The following is a 24,788-nucleotide window of genomic DNA, read 5'->3' as shown; positions in this document are numbered from 1 at the left end:
GAAAACAGTCCATGTGCACTGTTAATGTGAATATAAGTCAGTGCATCCACTATGGAAAACATAATGGAGATTCTTCAAAAAAATTAAAAATAGAACTACCATATGGTCCAATGATGTCACTTCTGGGAATCTGTATACAGTGGGATTAAAATCAGAATCTCAAAGAGATTTCTGTACCCTATATTCATTACAGCATTATTTGCAAATAGCCAGGACATAGAAACAGCCTAAATGTTCATCTGTGGATGAATAGATAAGGAAAACGTGGATAGTTAGGCTGTAGATTTCCCTGTTTTTTTAATTTATAAAGTGGAATATTACCCAGTCATAAAAATAAAGCTGTCCTGTCATATGGCACAACTTGGATGGATCTTGAGGGCTCTATACTAAGTGAAATAAGTCAGACAGAAAAGACAAATACTCTGCCATCTCATTCATAGAGAACAAATGGGGCGCTTCCCACAGCCTGCAGGGTAGAGACTAGGAGAAATGAGTGGATGAGGTTAAAAGGTACAAGCTTCCAGTTGTAAGATAAATGAGGTCTGGGGATGAAGTGTACAGTATGGTCATTATATTAACAATACTTTATTGTATATTTGAAAGTTTCTAAGAGAATAGATTTCACCACAAGAAAATGTTTTCATCACAAGGTTTGTGAAATTGCTAGAGGAAGTAAATACCACACTTGTAGATAACTCCTGTGTATAAAAAGAAATCACAATGAAAAATAGAAGATAATTTGGTTTGAATAAAAGCAGAACCACAATGCAGTCCTCATGCATTGCTGATGAACTGAATGCATAGAGTTGGGTCTTTCCTTAGAAGTCCTATGTGAAACAAAATCATGTGATTTATAGAGCCGGTGTACCCGCTTTATGCATGAAATGATGAACGCCATTTTTGGCTTTATCTTGACTGCCGTGCAGCAGCGTTTATTGGTGAGCATTGTTTTAAAGGAAACTGCAAGAGGAAGCTGCCTCATCTCTTCCCTGGTGTAAACACAATATTCTTCAAGTCCCCCGAAGAATTGAAATTAAGCTCCTGAATAAGCATTTACACTGTAGAAGATAATCAAGAAAGCATGCATTTCTTTAGTTGAAATTGTAGTGTCACAGTTAAGAGATTGCCCTAAATTTCAGATAGCCTAATTTAACCAGTTCTGTGTATCAAAAAGATATATCAAGGGAAATATATTGGCATTTGTGTTTTCCTGACCAGATACAAATGAAAGTGCCTGACTTCCTTTCCTTAGGTGTGGCTTGAGTTGGAAGAGACCAAAGTCTCCCCCTTGGTAATCCTGTAATATCCATCTGTCGTGACATACACACAACTATTTGACTTCCCAGTCTTATTTGTTTTGCAAACACCCGTTAGACACTTGCCCTAGCTGCTGTTTCCCCTTCTGGGCTGAGGAGGATTGAGTTGAGGGTATCAGCTGTCCTACCTCTTTTGTGTTGTGTATTGTAGAGTTAGAAGGCTAATGGAAGAGGATTTCCTGGTGACTGGTGTCCAGATAAATTGTTCATTATTTGATTTCTATATTAAGATGGCAAAAGCTCCTGTTACAGACAGTGAAGTTTTAGTAACTTACCACACTAGTAGTTTCCTTTTTATTCGCTTAAGAGCCAAGTAGGTATCCTCAGTAGGTGATTTCTGCAAGTGATGCTCCTTTCATCTGGTACCTCTTCATCCTTATCTTAAAGCTTCTGTGTTGCTTCTGTGGGGAAGAGTTTTTTCTGTGGTCTAGACCTAAAATTGACCCACAAACTTTCTGCTCAAATTCCATTGACTAGAATTCAGTTTAGAGGCCACACCTAGCTGCAATAGAGACTAGAATTACAGTACAGCTATGGGCTCAGGAAAAAAAGAATGAAAGTTTGGTGATTATCTAGTCAGTTTATGTCATAGTTGCCAAATCCAAAGAACAAGGAAAATCAGTATAAGAAATGAAATACTAAGGGTTGAGAACCAAGAAGATCCAGATCCAGACCTGTAAGAAAGTGATGTGAATGAGAGGTGAGTAGTAATTCCCTGGGCTCAAGCCAAGTGTTCCAGGAGGTCTCTAATAGAGGTGTGCTACAGTCCATGAGGTTGCAGAGTTGGACACGACTTACCAACTGAGCAACAGCAAAAATTCTAGGTATGGATTTGTTGGAGGAGCAGTTAAATGAGCCACAAATACAAGCAGTAATGAGTTTCCTTTACTTCTGCCAGATTGCTTTGTATTCATTTTTAACCATAATTTGAAATTTTTGTTATTAAAGTTTTACATAGATTATTTCATAGAATTTGGACAGAAAGGCTTTGAAAACTTTGTGCTCTATGTGTTAAGGGAAACCAATAATTTAGCATAATAAAATAACTCCTAAATAGTTATTAGAAATTTGAAAATTACGGCTGTCAACATTTATATAATATTTTGTAATTTGTATACCTAACATTTCAGTTTGTGCAGATGTTTTGAGAAGTGTTTAAGTAGTAGTCCTGGTAATTTAGAAGGCAGCTATGCTATAAACTGTCATTTATTTTAGAAGATGAAAGTTAGTAAACATAACCACTTCTGTAATTCTGTATCTGCTTATAGATTTTACTACTTACCCTGAAAGCCATATGGTTAGAAAATCCAGTGTGTTTAATAGTATTATGTTTTTCCCCCTTTTTCTTCAGAAGAAAAGTTGAAATCATGCATACCCACAGCCTTTTCACTCTTCTTGGAGAAAGGCTGATGTTGCACACAAACACTGTGACTGTGACCACATACAACACACTTTATGAGGTAAAATTTTTTAAATGTGTGATGAGACTTTTAAACGTATGCAGTGGAAGCTCTCTATGTGATTGAAATAGTAGTTCGTCATTTAATCTAAAAAGGTAGCAATTCTTAAAAAATAATGAACGCATAGTTACATTTTTAAAACTTTGTTTTAAAACATATCCTTGTACAATTATTTAGCAGTCTTCCTATGTTGTGCCTAGGCCTTTTCTTTGAGTATTTATACAACAAAGTGTTTGTTTCAATAAAAGTATGGGAGTGAAGACAAGGATGCTTGTGCCCTATATTTATTATTTTAATAATAGTAGGTTATTTTTAATTTTCAGTCAGTACCTTTTCGATACACATTTATAGTATACTTAAGTAAATGTCTTATCTTCTTAATGCCACTGCTGGATGCCATGATCTTTTTCTGATTTGAAAGGGCCATCCATCCCTGTCTCTTGATTATTTTACCCTCCATCCTCAACTTTTATAAGTAGCTATGTATAACTAAGCTCTCAAGTAACTTGTATAGTTTCCTCAAAATTTTCTATATGACTTTAAGTTGAACTATTTAAAAAGTTTCATTCAAAACTCTGTGTGTTAACCTAAATCATGAAATTAAGTCATAATATAAAGTGATATCATTATTAAATATAATTTCATTGGGTTTTTTAATATATGCAAGAAAAAAGGTAGACACAGGGTATAGCCTAAAATACAGTGAAAAATCATATATGCATAATTTATATATGATTATTCATTCTTTACTGTGACAGATGTTTATTGACTATGGGCAGTGTGTTAGGCACTTTGCTAATTGCTAGGAATGTAGCAGTGAAAAGGATGTATAGGAATCCTGCACTCATAGAGCTTGGGTACTAGTAGAAAAGTCAGTAAATGTTTTAGAATTCTGTCTTTCCTTTATATGGTCAGCTTTGGTAATTTCTTGTTACTTAAAAGAAGTTTAACAAAAAAAACTCATTGGGGGACTTCCCTGGTGGTCCAGTGGTTAAGAATTGCCTTACAGTGCCAGGGACATGGGTTTGATCCCTGGTCCTAGAAGATCTAAGCCCATGCCCCACAGGTCCTGAGCCTACATTCTAGGGCCCATGGGCTACAACTCCTGAAGTCTGGGCACCTAGAACCTATGCTCTGTAACAAAAGAAGCACCGGAATAAGCCCACGCACCACAACGAAGAGTAGCCCCTGCTTACCCCAACTAGAGAAAGCCCACGTGCAGCAACAAACACCCAGTGCAGCCAAAGATAAATAAATTAATTAAAACTTAAAAAAAACAAACACCTCATTGGTTAATGACAATGAGCCACATTTTTTATAAAGATTGTTTTCTTTATCATTCTTCATTTGAAGTGGCAATCCAGGCTCAGTCATTATTTTCTTATTTACTAATTTTCTAAGTTTTTTTTTTTAATGACAAAATAACAGTCAAATGTTTACAGTCCCCAATTTAAATGTTTTAAAGATGTGCGCTGAAAAGTGATTTCAAACAGAATTCGTTCTTGGAATTTCTAATGAATCTTTCCTTCTATAGATACTGGCTTTACTTTTGTCTGTATCTGTAACAAGCAAAATTTGAAGACTGTAGAGTTAAAAGAGTTTAGAAGTATGTGGAATTTACTGGAAGACCCTTTAAAAGATATATTTCTTTTGATTTGAACAAATAGACATTTTTTGCAGATTTTTTGTATATCTATAATTTGCAATTATGAATTTATTTTCTAAATGAAATTCAAATTCTGTCTTTCAGATTTTGACAGAGCAAGTATGTACTCAAGTTGTACACAAACCGCATCCAGAGCCAGATTCTACAGTGAAAATTCAGAATCCAAGTGAGCAAAGAGCAATTCTTTAATGCAGTAGTAACATGGTAACATGTGAAACTAAATCAAAACTTTTCCCAACCACCGGAGTCGGTATGGCATTTATAGTTTAACTTATGACATTTACAACTCGCCTACCATCATGCTAAGCATTTAGTTGAAAATCAGTAAATACTGTTTGAGCAGAAAATATGATGCAATTATAAGTCTTTACTGTAACTTTTATTTGTTTTCAGTGATTCTTAAAGTGGTGGCAACTTTGTTGAAAAATTCTACACCAAGTGCAGAACTCATGGAAGTTCGTCGTTTATTTTTATCTGATATGATAAAACTTTTCAGTAACAGCCGAGAAAATAGAAGGTGAGTAGTTTGAATACAATTACAAAGCTGTATCCCATAACTAATCTTATTTTCTCTCCATTATTTTCAGTCTCTTGCAAAGAAAAAATTTACATATCCTATATTGCTAATGCTTGCAATCATTAGAAAAGGCATTTATGTCTCTGATATAGTTTGCATACTTTTATTTATTTTTATATAATTTTATTTAACTTTATGGGTAATACATTTTAATTATATATAGGAATATACATACCCCAAACCCCTTATTTAAAATGTACAATTCCTTTTCCTGGTCATTGTCTACCACCAACAATACTTTAAGTGAAATTATGTTGGATTTGCTCAGATCATCTATGTTTTTCTTAAGGTGGTCTAATAACTGATTATTGTCATGTATTTTTAAATTGGTTGGCTAGGACATGGGGTACAGTTTGGAACCACGGTTCCTGCATGAGTTAAATTTATCAAATATTGATTGAATGTCTGCCATATGTAAAGCACTATGCTGCACAGGTTATCTTGGTGTACATTGTATTTGGCACAGTTTAGTGGGAAAGATAACAGTGAAATGATGATTAATTTATCATATGTTAAGTGCATTGTGAGTACTACATGTGATAAGGGAGTAGGGAAACAATAACTAATCTAACTGGAAGTGTCAGGAAAGCAGTTTTAAATTATAATATGGATTTATCTATGTAGAAAAATGGAGAAAGTCATTCCAGGTTAGAATATTAAATGTACAGAATAACTGTATACTTTGATTTACCTAAGTCAGATCATATTTTTGCTATTTATCTCAAATAGTAAATTCTAATGTAATCTAAAAATTTTTAATGAGTTTCTATCCCCCCCCCCGCCGCCACCCCCAACAAGATGCTTATTGCAGTGTTCAGTGTGGCAAGATTGGATGTTTTCTCTTGGCTATATCAATCCTAAAAATTCTGAGGAACAGAAGATCACAGAGATGGTCTACAATATCTTCCGGATTCTTTTGTATCATGCCATAAAATATGAATGGGGAGGCTGGAGAGTCTGGGTGGATACACTCTCAATAGCTCATTCCAAGGTAACAAGGGATTTAACATTTTACATCACCAGGGTTTCAGCTGTGTATTAAATGTCTGTAAACACTCTCTTGGCGCCATCTTGTGGGCATCTTGCATTATGGCTGATTCCTTTATCACAATTTTCTTTCTGTTGTTTCTGTTTTTCTATTTTAGGGGTCCTGTTATAATTAAATTTTACACTCTAGATGCGACCCCCACATATGTTTTATAGGATATCTGGGAACTTATGTCTTAGTCTTTTAACTCTAACATCTGTACTGGGTCTTATAAGAATGTTTCATAAAACAGAGTCTGATATATACTTTTTAAGCCTTTCTAAATTGGAAACTTTTTAAGTGAATAATAAATACATTTAAAGTACTGAAGTTTAGTGTTGTTCTTAATTGAATTATCTTTATTTTTAATCCTAAGAATCAATGTTTGTTTATATTTTAAATATTGTCTGATTTTGGGGAAAAGGAAGTAGTGAATTAAAATTTAGAATATGTACATATTAGAGTACAGAAGTTCATTTAAGATTTCTCATCATGTGGTGGTGTCATAGGAAAAGCATAGGTGTCAGAAGTTGGCTTTTGATCCAGTCTCTGCCACAGTTCAATTTTGTGGCATTAGGAAACTCATTTCATCCCTTTGCACAATGGTTATTAGGCTTTATTGGCTGTGCATCCTCTAATGCAACTACTCAGCTCTGTCATGCATTGTGAAAATAACCATAGACAGTATGTAAAGTTTGAACATGGCTGTATTCTAAACAGGAAATAAGCAGATTTGATCCATGGGCCATAGTTTGCTAAGCCCTACTTTGGAGACTTGATTTTTTTTCCTGTAAAAAAAGGGGTTTTATATTAAGATAATCCTCAAAGCAAGATCTCAACCTTAAATTCTATTATACTGTCATTTGAAATATAAATTAACATCATATGTGTCTACAGGATTTTAAACATTAAAAATTTTAAAGACCTTTATTTCTGTTATAAAGTTATATTTTATAATATATCAGCACCTCATTTTCATCATTGCATTAATAAGTTTGATAATAGTATTTTATGGGGAAACACATTGCAAGTCTTTGTGTGAGAAATATATATTATTTCTAGCTACACTGTGTACTGATTATTCCTAAACAAGACTATATAAAGTATCAAAGTAGTCTATATAAAGATGCAGTGTTTTAACATTTTATAACTATATATTTATAAATATGTGTTATTTTTTTTACCTTACTTGTTGCAATAGACACACCTCTTTTTCTTTTTTAAAGTAATATATAGTAATAGTAGTAATAGTACTTTGGGGCTTCCCTGATGGCTCAGACAGTAAAGAATCTGCCTGCAGTGAAGGAGACCTGGGTTCGATCCCTGGGTGGGAAAGATCCCCTGGAGAAGGAAATGGCAACCCACTCCAGTGTTCTTGCCTGGGAAATCCCATGGACAGAGGAACCTGGCTGGCTGCAGTCCATGGGGCTGCAAAGAGTTGGACATGACTGAGTGGCTAAAACACACACACTCTCACATATACACACACACCATGGTACTTTGGATATTGTGTATTATTAGCCAATTCTGTTTTAGCTCAAATAAATGAAATATGTAGGAGTTCAGCTGGCATATTAACTGGGGTAACATTAAAATACTTCACTTAAAGATATCATTTTATTTAAATCTTTAATGCTAGTTTACCTGCGTGTTGACAAATCATGTAATAAGTCATATATGACTATTTTGATGATATTCTAATTACCTGATGAAGTTAAGCATTTGTCTTAGGGTTATTAATATATATTTGATACCTTAAAATTACTGATACCATTTTTGCTATTATAATTTTATATCATTTTTTAAATTTTAACATGTACAAAAGTGCCTTTAAGTGTTTTCTTTACCCATTTCTAAGGTCACTTATGAAGCACATAAGGAATACCTAGCCAAAATGTATGAAGAATATCAGAGACAAGAGGAGGAGAACATTAAAAAGGGAAAGAAGGGAAATGTGAGCACCATCTCTGGTCTCTCATCACAGACAACAGGAGCAAAAGGTGGAATGGAAATTCGAGAGATAGAGGATCTCTCACAAAGCCAGAGCCCAGAAAGTGAGACAGATTACCCTGTCAGCACAGACACGAGAGACTTGCTCATGTCAACAAAAGTGCCCGATGATATTCTTGGAAATTCAGATAGACCAGGAAGTGGTGTGCATGTGGAAGTACATGATCTTTTAGTTGATATAAAAGCAGAGAAAGTGGAAGCAACAGAAGTGAAGCTTGATGATATGGATTTATCACCAGAGACTTTAGTAGGTGGAGAGAATGGTGCTCTTGTGGAGGTTGAGTCTTTGTTGGATAATGTGTATAGTGCTGCTGTTGAGAAACTCCAGAACAATGTACATGGAAGTGTTGGTATTATTAAAAAAAATGAAGAAAAGGATAATGGTCCATTGATAACATTAGCAGATGAGAAGGATGAACTTCCCAACAGTAGCACATCATTTCTCTTTGATAAAATACCCAAGCAGGAGGAGAAACTCCTTCCTGAACTTTCTAGCAATCACATTATTCCAAATATTCAGGACACTCAAGTACATCTTGGTGATGATCTTGGATTGCTTGCCCACATGACTGGTAGTGTTGACTTGACTTGTACATCAAGTATAATAGAAGAAAAAGAGTTCAAAATTCATACAACTTCAGATGGAATGAGCGGTATTTCTGACAGAGACTTAACATCATCATCTAAAGGGTTAGAATATGCTGAAATGACCGCTACGACGCTGGAAACGGAATCTTCTGGTAGCAAAATTGTACCAAATGTTGATGCAGGAAGTATAATCTCAGACACTGAGAGATCTGACGACGGCAAAGAGTCAGGAAAGGAAATCCGTAAAATCCAGACCACCACCACGACGCAAGTAAGTTACCCTACATGTGCTCAAAATTCATTGAAGACATATGGAGTTGTTAGTACCAAAGTAGAGTAATTTCTTACCAGTCACACCATGTTTATATTTAATTATGGTAGAATAATAATTTATAGAATTTAGTGATGTGGTTTACATTATAAAATAAATTCAAAATATCTGAATCATATATCCACCTCTACCACGTTCTGTGTGTGTAACTTTGCTCAATCTCTCTGGGCCTGAATTTTCTCATACGGTACAAGAGCTTGTGCCAGATTGAAATAAGACCTTTAAGGTCTCTACAACTATATTTACACATTTGTACTCAAGATTTTCATTCTGAATACTTGATTAATTTTAACCTTTTAAGCTTCAAGTTCAACCCTGTTCTATGAATTATAAAGAGGACTTGGAGTCCATATTAAACTGATTAATGAACAGAAAAGGGAAAAGGGAACTGTTATTTATCAAGTGCTTACTATGTTCTGGGCTTCCCTTGTGGCTTAGCAGGTAAAGAATTAGCCTGCATTGCGGGAGACCTGGTTTGAATCCTGGGTTGGGAAGATCCCCTGGAGAAGGGAAAGGCTACCCACTCTAGTATTGTGGCCTGGAGAATTCCATGGACTACAGTCCATGGGGTCACAAAGAGTCGTCAGACACTACTGAGCGACTTTCACCTGTGTTCCAGGCACTGAGCCATATGTTTTCAGATTTAATCCTCACAGCAGCCCTGTGAGGTAGACAACATGGCTGAGAAAATTTGCAGTTACTAGCAGTGAGAGTTTTCCTTATAGCCACATGTATGGGGATTTGTATGAGAAAATTAGACACTCGGGCTTGGTAGTAAGGAAATGTTAGTGCTGCAGTTGGGCCTCACCATACTAAAGCTAGAAACAGATGATGTTTTCTGATGTGAATTTTAATTGTTGAGCTTTGAGTACATATTTGCCACTAAATAATACCTTATGTTTAAGAGTTGAAGAAGCTTTTACCCTTAGTGACTTGGTTTTTGTTGCTGTTGCCTGGGTTTTCCGTTTACCTTTTAATATCATCAAAGAATAATTTAGCATGTGTCCATTAGCATTACGGTAGAGAGAGTACACTGTACCTCACTAGTGTCTTTGTATTCAAATAAGAATCTTTGAAAATATATTCTGTATGTGGAAAAGGTATTTTTATTTATTTTCTGTTAAATACTGCCAGTTTCTATTTTTGTGGCAGTTGTGCTACTGTGATAATTAGCAGAGGAATGAAAATGCTAAATTAAGCCCAAGTTTAAAATAAAGGAAACCATGGTACATTGTTTACTGAGCCTAATAATACTAGGTTTGCCTGGTTTTCATTCTGAGTTCACAGACCTTTGTCTGGTTTTCTAAATTATAAAAGGCATTTGTTTTTCTCAGTTGAAATATTGTAAGTGAAATACACTTTGAAGTTAACTTGAATCTGTTCAAGTAATATTTCTTTTAATCTTGTATTTCTTATTATAATTAGTTGATGATATATATCCAGTATTTTTCACTCTGAGTATTTGCTCACTTTCATAAAGAAGGAATGTGGTCTAATGTAAAGACTCAAAGAGGGCTAAAGAGGACCTAATTTTCAGCATGAACTTTGATGTTAAACTTAAGTATTGGATTGCCTTGCCGAGTTTCTGAAACATAATAGAATAAAAATAATAATAGTATCCTTTTCTTGTCAGAAAAGCTCCTGTGCAAGCAATTACCAGGTGATTGATAAAAGCAGATATACTAACCTATTGAAGTCATATGCAAAAGCTTGGCTCACTTAACTGTACTTAACTGTTTTCATTTCTTTTGCACTATACAAAAGTCCATCTTTTCCATCTCTAGGCTGTTCAGGGTCGGTCTATCACACAACAAGACAGAGATCTCCGAGTTGATTTAGGATTTCGAGGAATGCCGATGACGGAGGAACAGAGGCGCCAGTTCAGCCCAGGTCCACGCACTACAATGTTTCGTATTCCTGAGTTTAAATGGTCTCCAATGCACCAGCGACTTCTCACCGATTTGCTATTTGCATTAGAAACAGATGTACATGTTTGGAGGAGGTAGAAATGTTTCTTTTCTGTAAATAAGACTACTTTCAGTGGGAAAGAAAATGACTAGATTAGTGGAATCACCTGATTATTAAGTAAATTATATCATTAAAAATCTCACAAATGTATTAAAAAGAATATTGAAGTTTCTGTTGAAACATAAATATTTTCATAAGAGTTATGACCTGGGGTGGCTCACATTAAAAACTAATCAAGAATTTAGGCTTAATTAAAAAGCAAAACTTTAAAATCTGGCATCGCCTATTCTATATACAAAAGAGAATAAAACAAAAAAGGTTCAATATTGGTTCAGATAAATTTCTACATTTTTATCTTTTAATTTTAAAATTAATGTCATATACTACATTTATTCTTGGTAATAAGATTTAACACATAGTGCTAAAATTTTAAAATCACTTATGACATCATTTTTAGAGCTTGTACTGTTTAAGTGGTAAGTGGACATTGTTTCAGATATAATCACTGAAAGAAAATAACATAAAAAAGTTGAATTGTTTTATGTTTTTCAGTTTAAATAAATTGAATAAATTCTAAAATAGAAAACAAAGCCTGCATGAATGTTAAAATTATCTTGCCTCACTTCCAGTTTTATTTTGTAATAGCATATATGCAACAAATTAATCAGTTTTGAAATGTCATATGTTCATGCAGATAAATTAGGAAGCGGATGGCTATACATAGCAATACCGTACCATCAGCGATTCAAAAAATCAGTGGCACAATATTCTCAGCACGCAATAACTTCCTTTGCTTTTCTTGGTTATCCTTCGAAGATTCAAGGTGGTTGCTTCAGCTCCCAGGATCAGTTCATCCTAGGAAACTTCCCTCAACTAGAAGGCAGGACTCTTCTACTGCGGCTCTCACCCCATTCTTCCTTCCTCTTCCTTCCATTCTCTCTCCTTTTTCTTCTCCTCCACTTCCTCCTTTTCTGTTCATCTACTTTTTCTAAGTGAATCCCCTCATGAAATTCCCTATTGATATCTCATATGTCAGCTGGATCATATGCTTTCTCTAAGTCAGTTACTAGCAGACAGGAATGGGATTATAATGATTAGCCTCCACAAACACAGTAGCTGTGTTTTTAGCTGCTCACAAACACAGTAGCTGTGGTGAAACCAATCTTTCTTGTACCTGATGTAGCTCAGCAATAGAACAAAATCTAGATCACATTAGCAGGGAAAAAGAAATAACTTTACAGAAGTAATCAGTGTCTGCCATAGACAGTTTTTAGTTCTGATTTTATTTGGTTAATTTGTCTTTAGTCTACTTATGCTATGGTAAATAAGGAGGCTGGCATACCATGAAATACATTACTGTTAACATGAGTATCAGTGTGTGGAGAGACATTGTATAATTTACTACCTGTTATATTTTAGTAGCCGCTGAGTGAGTGATACTCAACTTTCCTTCTCTTAACATACTGTGTGTGTTTTTCAGTGCTTTATTTCATGAACTCTCATAAAATTCCCCAGACATAATTTTGTGTAATTTAACAAAATTTTTTAAAAGTTTAAAAGATAGATAGCACTTTAGTTTTTAGGACAGGAGAAAACATCCTGAGATCTAAGATAGAATAGATGATGTTTTGCAATTCTGAAAAGGTTAGAATCATTGACTTAAATTTGATCATGGAGCAAAATTTTTTCTGTTAGAGAATAGTTCATATTCTTGACTTGACAATCAAACTGAAGCAGTGTGTGTATTTTTCTGGGAATCTGTATTGTATGTTTTGTATGGCAAAGCTGCACTGCTGACTTTTGAGGTCTTTTCCATTTTTTATTAAGTACTTGAATTTTTACTGACTCATTTATACTACCCTATCATGTAACTTCTGTGACTAGCAGTATATGTTTTCAATATGTCTGGGTCAAAGCTGGAGCTGCGGTCTGGTGATAAAACAGTTTGTCAGCTAACTATCCACTTCCTCTGCTTTTCAATACCAAACAACTAGCTTTTGGCAAAAATAAATGTTTCAGCCAAATTCATTGACCTAGTCATGTGTCTTTGAATCGAGTTAGGACACTGTAGTGTTTTAAGCAGAAACAAAATATAAAGTTAATATGCTTGGACTCACAAAAAATCCATGATGAGATGAATGCTGGTTTTGGTAATATGACATCTCAATTGTTGTAAATTATTTTCTTTTTTAATGACTCCATTTTAAATTTGCCTAGCTCTTATTTTTCACTTTAAAAAGGACATTAAAAATAAGTTGTAAACTTTTTATTCTTAAACCAAAGAAATGTTTGTTTGTTTTTGTTTTTCTGCTATTTTAGCCATTCCACAAAGTCTGTGATGGATTTTGTCAATAGCAATGAAAATATTATTTTTGTACATAACACAATTCACCTCATTTCCCAAATGGTAGACAACATCATCATTGCTTGTGGAGGAATTCTACCTTTGCTCTCTGCTGCTACATCACCAACTGTAAGTACTTTGACTCCATCTAGTGGTTATGTTTTATAATTACATTATCAGAGCATGTCAGTGGCGTTCTATCCTATAAATATGGATTTTAACAAGTCTTGTTCACCTGAGAAAAGTTTTTAACCATATAATTTGAAATTACGTACATTTATATTCTCACTTCTTTTAATTGTCAGTGTTGGGTTTCAGCTGTGTGTACTTATGAAAATATTTATCTGATAATTCTGATGAATGTAACTTAGGAAGAGCTATAACCATAAATGGTTTAACTTTATTTTCTCATAGTTTATCTCTTCAAATCTACATTAAAATAAACTGTTACAATTCTTGTTCTGTAAATCTTGGATTTTGGAGTGCAAGTATGTATTTATCATGTAATAGAGTCATGCATCTAAAATAGGAAAAAGTCATCTTTAAATATTCAGTCTCATATGATTAGCTTTAAATGTGATTTTAAGCTATAGATAGTAGTTTTATATTTCTATTCTTTGAGATTTAATCTCGAAGCCAGTAGTTTGCTTCAAAAAGAGAATCAGATGAATTCTTAGAGTGTTTCTTACTTAAAATTTAGGTACCTCAAATAGAAAAACTATAAATGTCATAACATTTTCTGTACTTGAAAAATATGGTAATTCTTAAAAATCTCAAAGAACTTTATGTTAGTCATATGACATCTTTTAGAATTTTTATCTGACACGATTTTGTGGTTCAGCATTTATTTTTTAAAAATATAGACTTTTTCTTTGTAAGACATCAAAATCTATTAACATAAGTTGAAAGATATTCAATGTTATTTATATGTCGTTTAACATATAATAGATAAATAATTCAGTGTTTTAGTTGTCATTTAAAAATATATCTCTAATTCGTATTTTGAAAAACAAGCTCCATAGCTAATTGATCAGATGGGCGAGAATATACTTCTCATATTAATATCTGTGTTCTTCCTGCCATATTGGAAGTTCATCCTTAAGCCCAAAACAGATCACTTTTCCAGAGAGAAACTTGCCATTTTACTAGGATGTCTTTTACTTGTTGAGGCAGTGTTTCCAAACTGATCTCTGGTTTTATTCCATCATTAACAAGCTTTTTCTACGTGACTCTTTTTCTCACTCTCCCTTTGTCATCGTCCCTGAAGCAGCACCGAAACCTGAATATTAGCAGCGAAAGAGTGTATACAGCCTCAGCACACTTCTGCCTCACACATACATTTCTCTTTCATCCATGAATTTATTCAAGAGTCTCCAAAGGCAAGAAGGCTAGTTCAGGAGGGAGTGCAACAGAACAGATCCTAATTAGGGCCTTCATGAAACTAGCAGCTGACGAAGGAAACAGAATCAGGAAGGAAAATAGCTGATGGTGTGTGAAGGGTGCACGTATCCTGTAACATACCATCCCTTCTCTTTCATCTCTGATTTCCTCTCGTGACTTATACCAAATTCTGGTAAATTAAGAGTTGCATGTGATGTTAAGAATACATGCTCATATTGAGACAGGAAGAGGTTTTTGTCTCTTCTATCCATTGAAGATTTACTTAATGTTTCATCCTGGGATTTTTCTCCATCATATACTTTTTTATGTTTATATATTATCATTGTTATCAGGAAATTTTTAAAAGTTATATTGAAATTTGCTTTAAAGTATAATATTGTTTTAAAATTTCTGTAGAACAGAAGTGATCTTTATATAAAATTAGCAGTAGAGAAGAAAAGTTTTATAGATTTGAAATATTTATGAGTTTTCTAAACTAGAAGATCTCCATCAAGATAGAGAAAATAATGAATAAAGTGTTAATAAACATTATGAATTAAATAATATACTACCCAAATTTTCTCATTTTTTATTTTATAATGAATGTATAATAAAGATACTGATATTTTGACTTCCAAAATTATTACCTGTACAGTTATAACTACCATAGTTCAGGAGTTAAAACTACAGTACTTATTTCTTTAGACTGTCTTCAGTAGATTTTGGAATTCATTCAGTTGTAGAAACTTTTCTTCATTGTCTCTGTCTCTGTATTTCTGCTATTTTGGCTGATTAACTGATTGCACCTGTGCCTGCTTCTATGGGCTTCCCTGATGGCTCCCACTGGAAAGCATCTGCCCGCAATGCGGGAGACCCAGGTTCGATTCCTGGGTCGGGAAAGTCCCCTGGAGAAGGAAAGGGCAATCCACTCCAGCACTCTTGCTTGGAAAATCCCACAGACGGAGGAGCCTGATAGGCTACAGTCCATGGGGTCACAAAGAGTCGGACACGACTGAGCGACTTCACTTCACTTCGCTTCACTGCTTCTACACCATAGCTAACTTTATATTCTTTGAATGAATTGCTTCCTTAAAAGAAATATCAAGAACCTTTTCTCCCACTTCCTCCTGGGAGAAAACATGGTTGGTGCCAATTTTGAGTAATGTTTTCTGTTCCTTGATTGCCTAATTCTCTTGCTAAAAATTTTAATGTAATAGTGGAAAAAAGTAAGCAAGGAGGAGGTTGAATAAAGGAAGTAATTAAAACTAAAGACATGGAGCTTTTTAACGTAGATTTTTAAAGAAATCTTTATTGGAGTGTAGTTGATTTACAATGTGTTAACTTTCTTTAAATTTGAATTAAAATATTAATATATAAAGCTGAAAGATAATTCTGGATGGAATAAGTCAAAAAGGAAACATTGTCAATATGCAGGTTACCAAAGGGAGAAGCATTGTCATGGATACCCTAGAATTTCAATACTAGATATATGAGAGAGATAGAGACATTTGAAACTAATGTTTGAATGATCTGTAACATTGTTTAGGTTTGTGGAGTTTTTAGAAATACTCATGTATTATATACAGATATGTATCTAAGGAATAAGTATGAGTAATATTGGTATGCAGTGGTTGATAAATGATCAAGTAATAAATATTTTTGGTTTTGGGGCTATGTATTATCTGTCTGACTACTTAAATCTGCTGTTTGCAAAAGCAGACATATGTCATAACACAGAGGAGTAAATGTGAATGCATTTCAATAAAACTTTATTTATATTTGATTTGTGGGTCCTAGGTTGCTGACCACTGACTTACAGCACCATTTTGACCTAAAATACAAATCCATAGTATAATGTTTCGGTGTAAAGCATTAAATTAAAAATTCATTAAAATTTAGTAGTTAGAGTGTAAGATAAATCCAGGTTTCCTATTAAAGAAGAGCTTGCATTTGACTTAATGAGCATTTATCAAAGTTAATTTCAACAAATTCACTGAATATTGTGGTCATTATGTTTTGTTAGAAGATACGTAACTTTTTCACATGCAACCAACTAAATTTTTTTAGCATTTTACACGTCTAATATTGAAATTGTATGCAATTTTGAATGGATAAGTAGAATGCTAAGTATTCTTTATAAATCGCTATTAAAAGCTCAACCCAGGAAGATACCTTTTCTATTTCTCAGTATAAGTGTGTATCTCAAATAATTTACTCCTTTTCATCATAAACAAGCTTGTTTTCCAATAATCAATGAGATTCATACATGATTTTCTTTTCAGTTAGGATATAACTGAAGGCATTTGTATTCTAGCATAAGATAAATCTGTATTTTAACCTGGCTTCTACCACTTACTAGATATGATGTCAGCCTTAATTTCTTCATTTTAACAGTGCTAATTTTACTTACCCTACAGGAACTTGTGACACTTAAGTTAGGTAGTGTCACTAGATGGAGAAGGCTCTTCTTAAATGTTTCCCTCTTTTACTTCCTTTTGGAGCTTTTTATTCAGAATTGTATCATGATAGAATGATCTTCCTGTTTACAAAACAAGCCTGTCAAATGTAGAATTCTGAAGTTTAAAATAGGATATTTGAGCCATGTTACTTATTATGGGTGATCCACTTTTGACAGCAAAAAGTAAAAAATGGTGTAATCTTTTCGTCTGCTGTCTCCATGGCATTGGTATAGACGTGGTCTATTTTCTGCCCGGAGACCTTATATGAATACCATAACTCATACTAAGGATAGCATTTGTGTATTGCTGTTGTAGTGTCATCACATGAAAAAATTTCAGCTGCTTAATCTTACTTCTAGAGAAGTACTTCAGTGGAAACTTTAAGGAAAAAAAGTATAGATATACATTATTTGTCTTATACTGACACCTTGAACTTGACGAATATTGGAGTTTCAGTTTTACCTAGATTATGTAAAATGTTACGTAGCACAGAAAGTAAGTTACAAAAATAGTTGCAAGTCTTCAAATTAGAACAATAGTTGAACTTAAATAGTCAGCTAAAAAATTTAAAACTCTTAGTATGTAGCTTGACTAGTCTGGTTTTGGGAAAGAGCATTTTTTTTGTTTGGGCTTCCCAGGTGGCTCTAGTAGCAAAGAACCTGCCAGCCAATGTAGGAGACGTAAGAGACACAGGTTCAGTCCCTGGGTTGGGAAGATCCACCGGAGGAGGAAATGGCAACCCACTCCAGTATTCTTGCCTAGAGAGTTCATCCCAGGGACAGAGGGAGGAGCCTGGTGGGCCACAGTCCATAGGGTTGCAAAGAGTTGGACACAACTGAATCAACTTACCCTGCATTATTTTGTTAACTGTTCTTGAGGTCTTGAAGTTAATGTTTCTATCACTAGTCAGTTGAATCCTCTCACTTATTTTCTACACTTTGTTCCAAGTTGGTCATGAATGAAAGCAAGGAATTGGAGGGAAAAATTGAAGATAAAGAGCATAAATCAGCTACAAATTGCATATCACTTCATGGTTGTGGTCTACCATTTTGGTCAACCGTACTGAATGTTTAGAATTTCATTCAGTTTGTCTCTGTTACAGGAAAATAATAAAGACTGATATTTCTGCCTTTCCTAATAGTTTTATAATCATAAGAATGAAAAGCAACCATTTCTGGCAAAAAATAAGGATAAGGACTTAGTTTCAGTTTTACCTTTTCTTACCATTATTAGAAAATGTAGCTAATAAATTTGGAAAAACCACTAATAATTTTTTTTGTTTTGTTTATCTCATAACACTATACTTCAGTATTCTCAGAATGCTTTTAAATGTTCTCCTGTACTCAGATGGCAAAGAATCCACCTGCAGTGCAAGAGACCTGATTCCATCCCAGAGTCAGGAAGAGTGCCTGGAGAAAGGAATAGCTACCCATTCCAGTATTCTTGCCTGGAGAATCCCATGGACAGAGTAGCCAGGCTGGCTACAGTCCATGTGATAGCAAAGAGTTGGAATTGACTGAGTGACTAAGCATAGCACAGCACCCACTCTTTGAAAATAATGTTTAGAAATTTATGCCTACATATAATGTCAAAAATCAAAGATTAAGAACAGTTTGTTGACTTTATCATGAAACTTAATTCTATCCAGTTTTTTTTAAATATCCTGAATATAATTCTTAGTAATACTGTGAAACTTGGTACAAAGTCTCTGTGACTATCTCAGTTCACATACAGTTTTGTTTAGTGTATCAGTAAGTTCTTTTCTAGCAAAGGAGAGTAGTTTTTAAGTTAGAATTACTCAAATATTTTACTATCTTACTAATTCCTGGAGATTTTGTTCTATAAGAAGGGCTCCAAATATTTTAGGAAACGAAATAGCATGATTCCTTAATGAAAATTTTAGAAGGTATTGGTATAGTTTATTTTTCTAAGTCATTTCTGCTTAAACTAATAGTAAGTTAGGGCTTTTACAGAGACATTATGTTAGTTTGTTTATTGAAATGTTTCCTTGGTCATTTTTTAGGAAAAGATATTTATTTTGTAAAATAGAATTTGGATATTTATAATATATGAACTTTATTTACATATGTATTATTTGGGAAGTTACTCTAATGGAAAAAATAAATAGAAGTCTATTTGATCTTAATCATATGTAATTTATAAAATGAATATCTCTTCTGAGTATTTTTGCTTTTAATAAAATAATCAAATATTATTTTTAATATATTATTTTGTGTTTTCAATTTTACATTGTATTTTCATTTAATTTTAATGATTTTCTTTTCTTGTACTTTTTTTGGTCTGTTGTCTGTTTTGTCTAATGCATGTCCAGGGTTCTAAGGTTAGTATTACTTTAGTAATTTTTCAGGTTTTCAGTTTTAAATTTTATTTTTGCTTATTTATGAAATTTTTGACTTGATTATATTTTGAGTTTCCATACCATCTTTAACATTAGGCATATTTTTGGTATATTTGAAAGATTCACTGGAGGGTTATTTTCTCAATGCACTGATGAATTACTGTTTTATTATTCACACTAATCTTTAGACTAAACTGGCATAGTATAATGAAAACAATAATATTTCAGTCATATGTACCATCAGATTTTAACTGGTGCCACTGAAAGAAAATTGGATAGAATATATATTAAGATTTAATAATAATCATATGTGGATATTCTTTATTTTTAGATCTATATTATGATGTTTATTGGAATTAATGGGAACTTCCTTTTAGGTTATTAGTTGTGTTAAGAATACTTATTATTTTAAAATTTTATTTTGTTTAGTCAAAAATAGCAGTTTGACAAATTTCATGGATGGTTAATAATGCTTTTATAATGTCTCTACATAATTTATTAACTTAATATTGAATATTTTGATGTTTATAATTTATAGACTCTAAAAGACTTCAAAATAAAATCATTAATTAATAAAATAAGTTAGATTTCCCATAATTTCCTAATTCAAAATGATAAATTTCTTTGAGAATCCATGTATATAGATATCCTAAAATTCTAATATTTTGAAAGTTTTCAGAATGCTTAATAGGCCTAAGCAATGGCCAGATCTTCCATTCCATTATGTTGATAACTGAGATTTTAAAAGGAAGTTTTATATAAAATTTCATTTTTTGCCTTTATTGTATTATGATAACAGATTTTTAATTCATGCTATGAAATGATGCTGTATATCAGTGTAGTGCTAGCAAACAATGAATCTTTATTTTTAAAAACATCCTAGTAATGAAACTAATCATTTCTTTAGGCCATAAAAGCTGAATTGGCATAATGTTACAAATCAGTAGTTGAAAAAAAATTGTCTATTTCCAAGCTACTCTTAGAGGGAATGTTTTAACAATATTTTGATGTTAAATGGAAGGGATAAAGGTTGTTCTTTTTATACCCCATTTATAATTGTTTAGTTATATAAGTGCTTGCTCTAGTTAGCTATCATTTTTCTTACCCATGTTTTAAACAAGAAGTGTTGAAGATGTTGTTTTTTAATGTGTTTCCTGCTGATATTTCCCTGTTAATGTGAGTGAGTGTATGTCTGTGTAGAATGATGGGTGTGAATAATGTCAAATGGAGCATTAAATAGGAGCAGATACCTATAATACATGCTTACTTTGTAGTTGAATTTATCATTGGTGAAAAAGTAAAGTTAATCAGTATGGCTAGCTTGCCCATTTTCAGATGATTTAAACAGTAGTATTTTTTATTTCTAAAGTATTCCTTACTTTTCTCTGCTTTTGAGGCACTGAGAAAATGAGGCCTAGTGATAATGAACCAGGAGAAGGCAATGGCAACCCACTCCAGTACTCTTGCCTGGAAAATCCCATGGCTGTAGAAGCCTGGTAGGCTGCAGTCCATGGGGTTGCTAAGAGTCAGACATGACTGAGTAGCTTCACTTTCACTTTTCACTTTCATGCATTGGAGAAGGAAATGGCAACCCACTCCAGTGTTCTTGCCTGGAGAATCCCAGGGACAGCGGAGCCTGGTGGGCTGCTGTCTCTGAGGTCACGCAGAGTCAGACACAACTAAAGTGACTTAGCAGCAGCAGCATCATAATGAACCAAAATAATTAAAATCTTATACAACATACAATGAAAAATAAGAAATACTGCTATTGCTTGTAAGATGCAAAGTTATATATCTTACAAAACAGTATACCTTGTACCAGTTCCTTCCAAAGCAGAAAATTATATTTTAGCATAGACAATATTTTAGTGAAAGTACAGCTTTGCCAGTCTAAAATGCTACTGATTCTTCTCATTGCTAGTGTCGCTGATTAATAGTGGTAGAGGAATTCATGATCTTGAGTATTTTTACCCTAGATTTTGTTACTCATACAAGGTACCTAGTGGTTTCTTACTCATTTATTCTGAAATGGATAAGAAATTATTATATATTCTAATTGGACCGTTGACAGTTGTCTCCCTTTGATATCAAATGAAAGTGCCATATATCTTTCCTATTATCATACATTCATAGGAAAGAAAAATTAGCATATTTTTACAAATAATGAGGATTTTAGGAAAGAAATATGAGTTGTATGTCTTTGTTAACAAACTTAAAATAGAACAAAACTAGTATAAATATTTACATTGTTTCTAAGTGTCTTTATAAAATGATCTTAAGTTTGGAATGTAGTGTTTACAGGTAATGATATTTAAATCTAACATTGATTTTAAAAATAAATTTTTTCTTTATTTGAAGTTAATTCATAGCTAAGCTAATAAACTTAATCAACTCTTATACTACATGGAATTACTTTATGATTTATAACTTATTTTGTTTACAAAATATAAATATACTAAACTACTATTAAGCTGCAGCATGTATGTGCATGTATTATATTTCCAAATTTTAAACAAGATTTATATCTACTTTTTTAAAGACGGAATTGGAAAATATTGAAGTGACACAAGGCATGTCAGCTGAAACAGCAGTAACTTTCCTCAGCCGATTGATGGCTATGGTTGATGTACTTGTATTTGCCAGCTCTCTAAATTTTAGTGAGATTGAAGCTGAAAAAAACATGTCTTCTGGAGGTTTAATGCGACAGTGCCTAAGGCTAGGTAAGTCTGTTAAGAATAATGGTGCATGTTAAATAATTACCTACAGATTATTTTTTGATATTCTGTGATACATAAAGTATCAGTGATACAATTTGATTATGTAATATAGAATTACTAAATTAAAAAAATATAATATCATCACATTGGAGATTTCATGGAATAAATCTTTAATGGATTCTAATTTGAAGCTGAAGTTCTAGCTCTTTGGCCACCTGATATGAAGAGCTGACTCATTGAAAAAGACCATGATGCTGGGAAAGATTGAAGACAAAAGGAGAAGGGGGCTGCAGAGGATTGAGATGGTTCGATAGTATCCTGACTTAATGGACTGTGAATTTGAGCACACTGGGAGAGAGTAAAGGATGGGAAAGTCTGGCATGCTACCGTCGGTGGGGTTGCAGAGTTGGACACAACTTAGTGACTGAACAACAATGAAATTTGAAATAAAGTCGATGTCGAATATATTTTGAGCTCTTTCAAAATCAGTAGGACAGTAGCATCTTTAATTGGAGTGATTTTAATGTAAATCCATTTATGAATTCTTTTTTTTTTTTCTGTAAATGAATACACAGGCCAGTTATCCTGGGCCCACAAATAAAATACATCAGAAAACCAATAGTGTAGTTTTATAAACAATGCTAAAGGATAAAATTAACTATGCCAGTCTCACTGTTTTTCAGAATGAATATTTAATACTAGTAGATATTACTATACCTTTGATTTTTTTGTTGCTATCTTTTGTTATAAATGAAATTTAGCCCTCAAAACTCTTGGTAAATTTGACCAATTCCTTAGGCAGTATTCATTCTTACATCTTTTACCTTTTATAAAGGCAAAATTTAATTTTACTGTTTAGTCTTAACAGGGGACCAGACAACTACTGTTTTCAGACAAAAATGGCTACTGTTTTCATACTTGCCTTAGAGTGGGAACAGGGAGGATATGAAAAAGTAAGGCATTTGATAGGATGTTCTTGACATGTATTCTTTTCACCCATTATTTAAAAAGTTAGGTAAAAATCTTCAGGGTACAAGTTTCTGAGCCAAGAAAGGAATAAGTGCTTGATTTAAGAATGGTGGGATAAATCTACTTTTTACTGCTATTTTGTATTTCCTGTGACAAATCATTTCATATCCTATTAGGGAAAGATTGATCTTATGGATAACTTCAGCCAAGAGGTGTAGGATTATTTACTGTGGGGCATATGGACATTTCCATTGGTATTTAATAATAGCTGACAGATTGAGCTTTGTGAGAAAGAGAAATATTTTTAATGCCTGAATATCTTAAAAACAGCATTTATTTGGTTATTTAGAACTTTTATTTCTGAATATATTCCTAAGTTTTACTGCTGATTTCATTTTTAAAATGATAATTTTTAGCAGATTTGGTTTTTATCATTCACAGGGAATTTTTATAAGTGAGTAATAATGAGGCAAACAGTTATGTATCAATATGTATTGTTTACTCTTCTAAGCACTTTGCATATATCTATCCAGCTAATCCTCAGGGTAGTCCTCAAAGGAAGTCACTGTGCTTATACTCATTTTAGACATGAGGAGACTGAGGCACAGGTAATTGAAGCAGCTAGCCGAAGATCACATAGCTCATAAGTGGCAAAGCCAGATTCAAGTTTATGTGGACTGATTCCAAAATCTATACTATTTATTACTATGCTTTGCTGCTTACAATAATTAAGTAAATAGAAAGTGAGTATGTAATTATTGAATGCTGCTTGATGAAGGTGACTTTCCCACCATGAAAACAAGTTGATATTGGGACTTGTGAGACTTGGCTGTGTGGAGTACCTCGTTATTATTGCCTAAAATGGGTGCTGTGCTCTGTATAGTCACTAAGATGGTCAAATTACAGGCAGATAATTATTATTTTAAAAATTCATCAAATATGAATATATTTTTAATTAATTTTAATTAATCCATAAATTTAAGAATTTTGAAGGATGGAAGGGGATAGAATAAGGAAGGATATATTGGGAGCCTCAAATATCCCAGTAGTGTTGTGTTTCTTGAGTTGGTTGATAGTTTATGGTAATTTGTTTTCGCTTTTTTAATTACATGGTTTTTTTTGTGTGCTTTTCATTACTGTATTTTCTAATTAAAAATATTTATTGATCTGGTTGATTTTAAGAACAATAGTGGGATGGTGAAAGTTGAAAGAAAGAAAAAATAGAACCAAGCAACTTTTAAAAACAACATCAGAGTCAACAATTTATATTAATAATATGCTTTCATTTTTTTAAATAGTTTGCTGTGTTGCTGTGAGAAACTGTTTAGAATGTCGGCAGAGACAGAGAGACAGAGGGAACAAATCTTCCCATGGAAGCAGTAAACCTCAAGAAGCTCCCCAAGGTGTGACTGCCACAGCAGCTTCCAAGGTAATTCAACATTTTCTAAGTTAAATATAATTTACTTTTTTTTTTTTTAAGTTTGTGAGCACAAAGTGAAAAGGAGTCTCCAGTGCTGGCTTCTCTTCTTCCAAATTGTTAGGGTTCCTTGGTGGCTCAGACACTGAAGAATTGCCCTGAAATGCACAGACCTCTGGGTTCAGTCTCTGGATCGGGAA

General features: G+C 33.3%; 1 protein-coding gene across 5 annotated transcripts in view; it reads left to right on the top strand.

The window, feature by feature from the left end:
- Positions 1-24,788, top strand: part of NBEA (neurobeachin) — a 669,183-nt gene that overhangs the window by 193,441 nt on the left and 450,954 nt on the right. For all 5 annotated transcript variants that reach the window (XM_069601566.1, XM_069601568.1, XM_069601567.1 and 2 more), the window contains exons 18-26: positions 2,668-2,776; positions 4,527-4,608; positions 4,836-4,959; positions 5,818-6,010; positions 7,905-8,915; positions 10,760-10,977; positions 13,263-13,416; positions 22,025-22,205; positions 24,470-24,600. In XM_069601566.1, the coding sequence (XP_069457667.1) occupies positions 2,668-2,776; positions 4,527-4,608; positions 4,836-4,959; positions 5,818-6,010; positions 7,905-8,915; positions 10,760-10,977; positions 13,263-13,416; positions 22,025-22,205; positions 24,470-24,600 (2,203 nt within the window). The remainder of the gene's footprint in view (positions 1-2,667; positions 2,777-4,526; positions 4,609-4,835; positions 4,960-5,817; positions 6,011-7,904; positions 8,916-10,759; positions 10,978-13,262; positions 13,417-22,024; positions 22,206-24,469; positions 24,601-24,788) is intronic.

The sequence above is a fragment of the Ovis canadensis genome, chromosome 10, assembly GCF_042477335.2.
Source record: "Ovis canadensis isolate MfBH-ARS-UI-01 breed Bighorn chromosome 10, ARS-UI_OviCan_v2, whole genome shotgun sequence".
Lineage (NCBI taxonomy): Eukaryota > Metazoa > Chordata > Mammalia > Artiodactyla > Bovidae > Ovis > Ovis canadensis.
The sequence above is the reverse complement of the archived record's forward strand: the minus strand, read 5'-3'. Positions and strand labels throughout refer to the sequence as shown.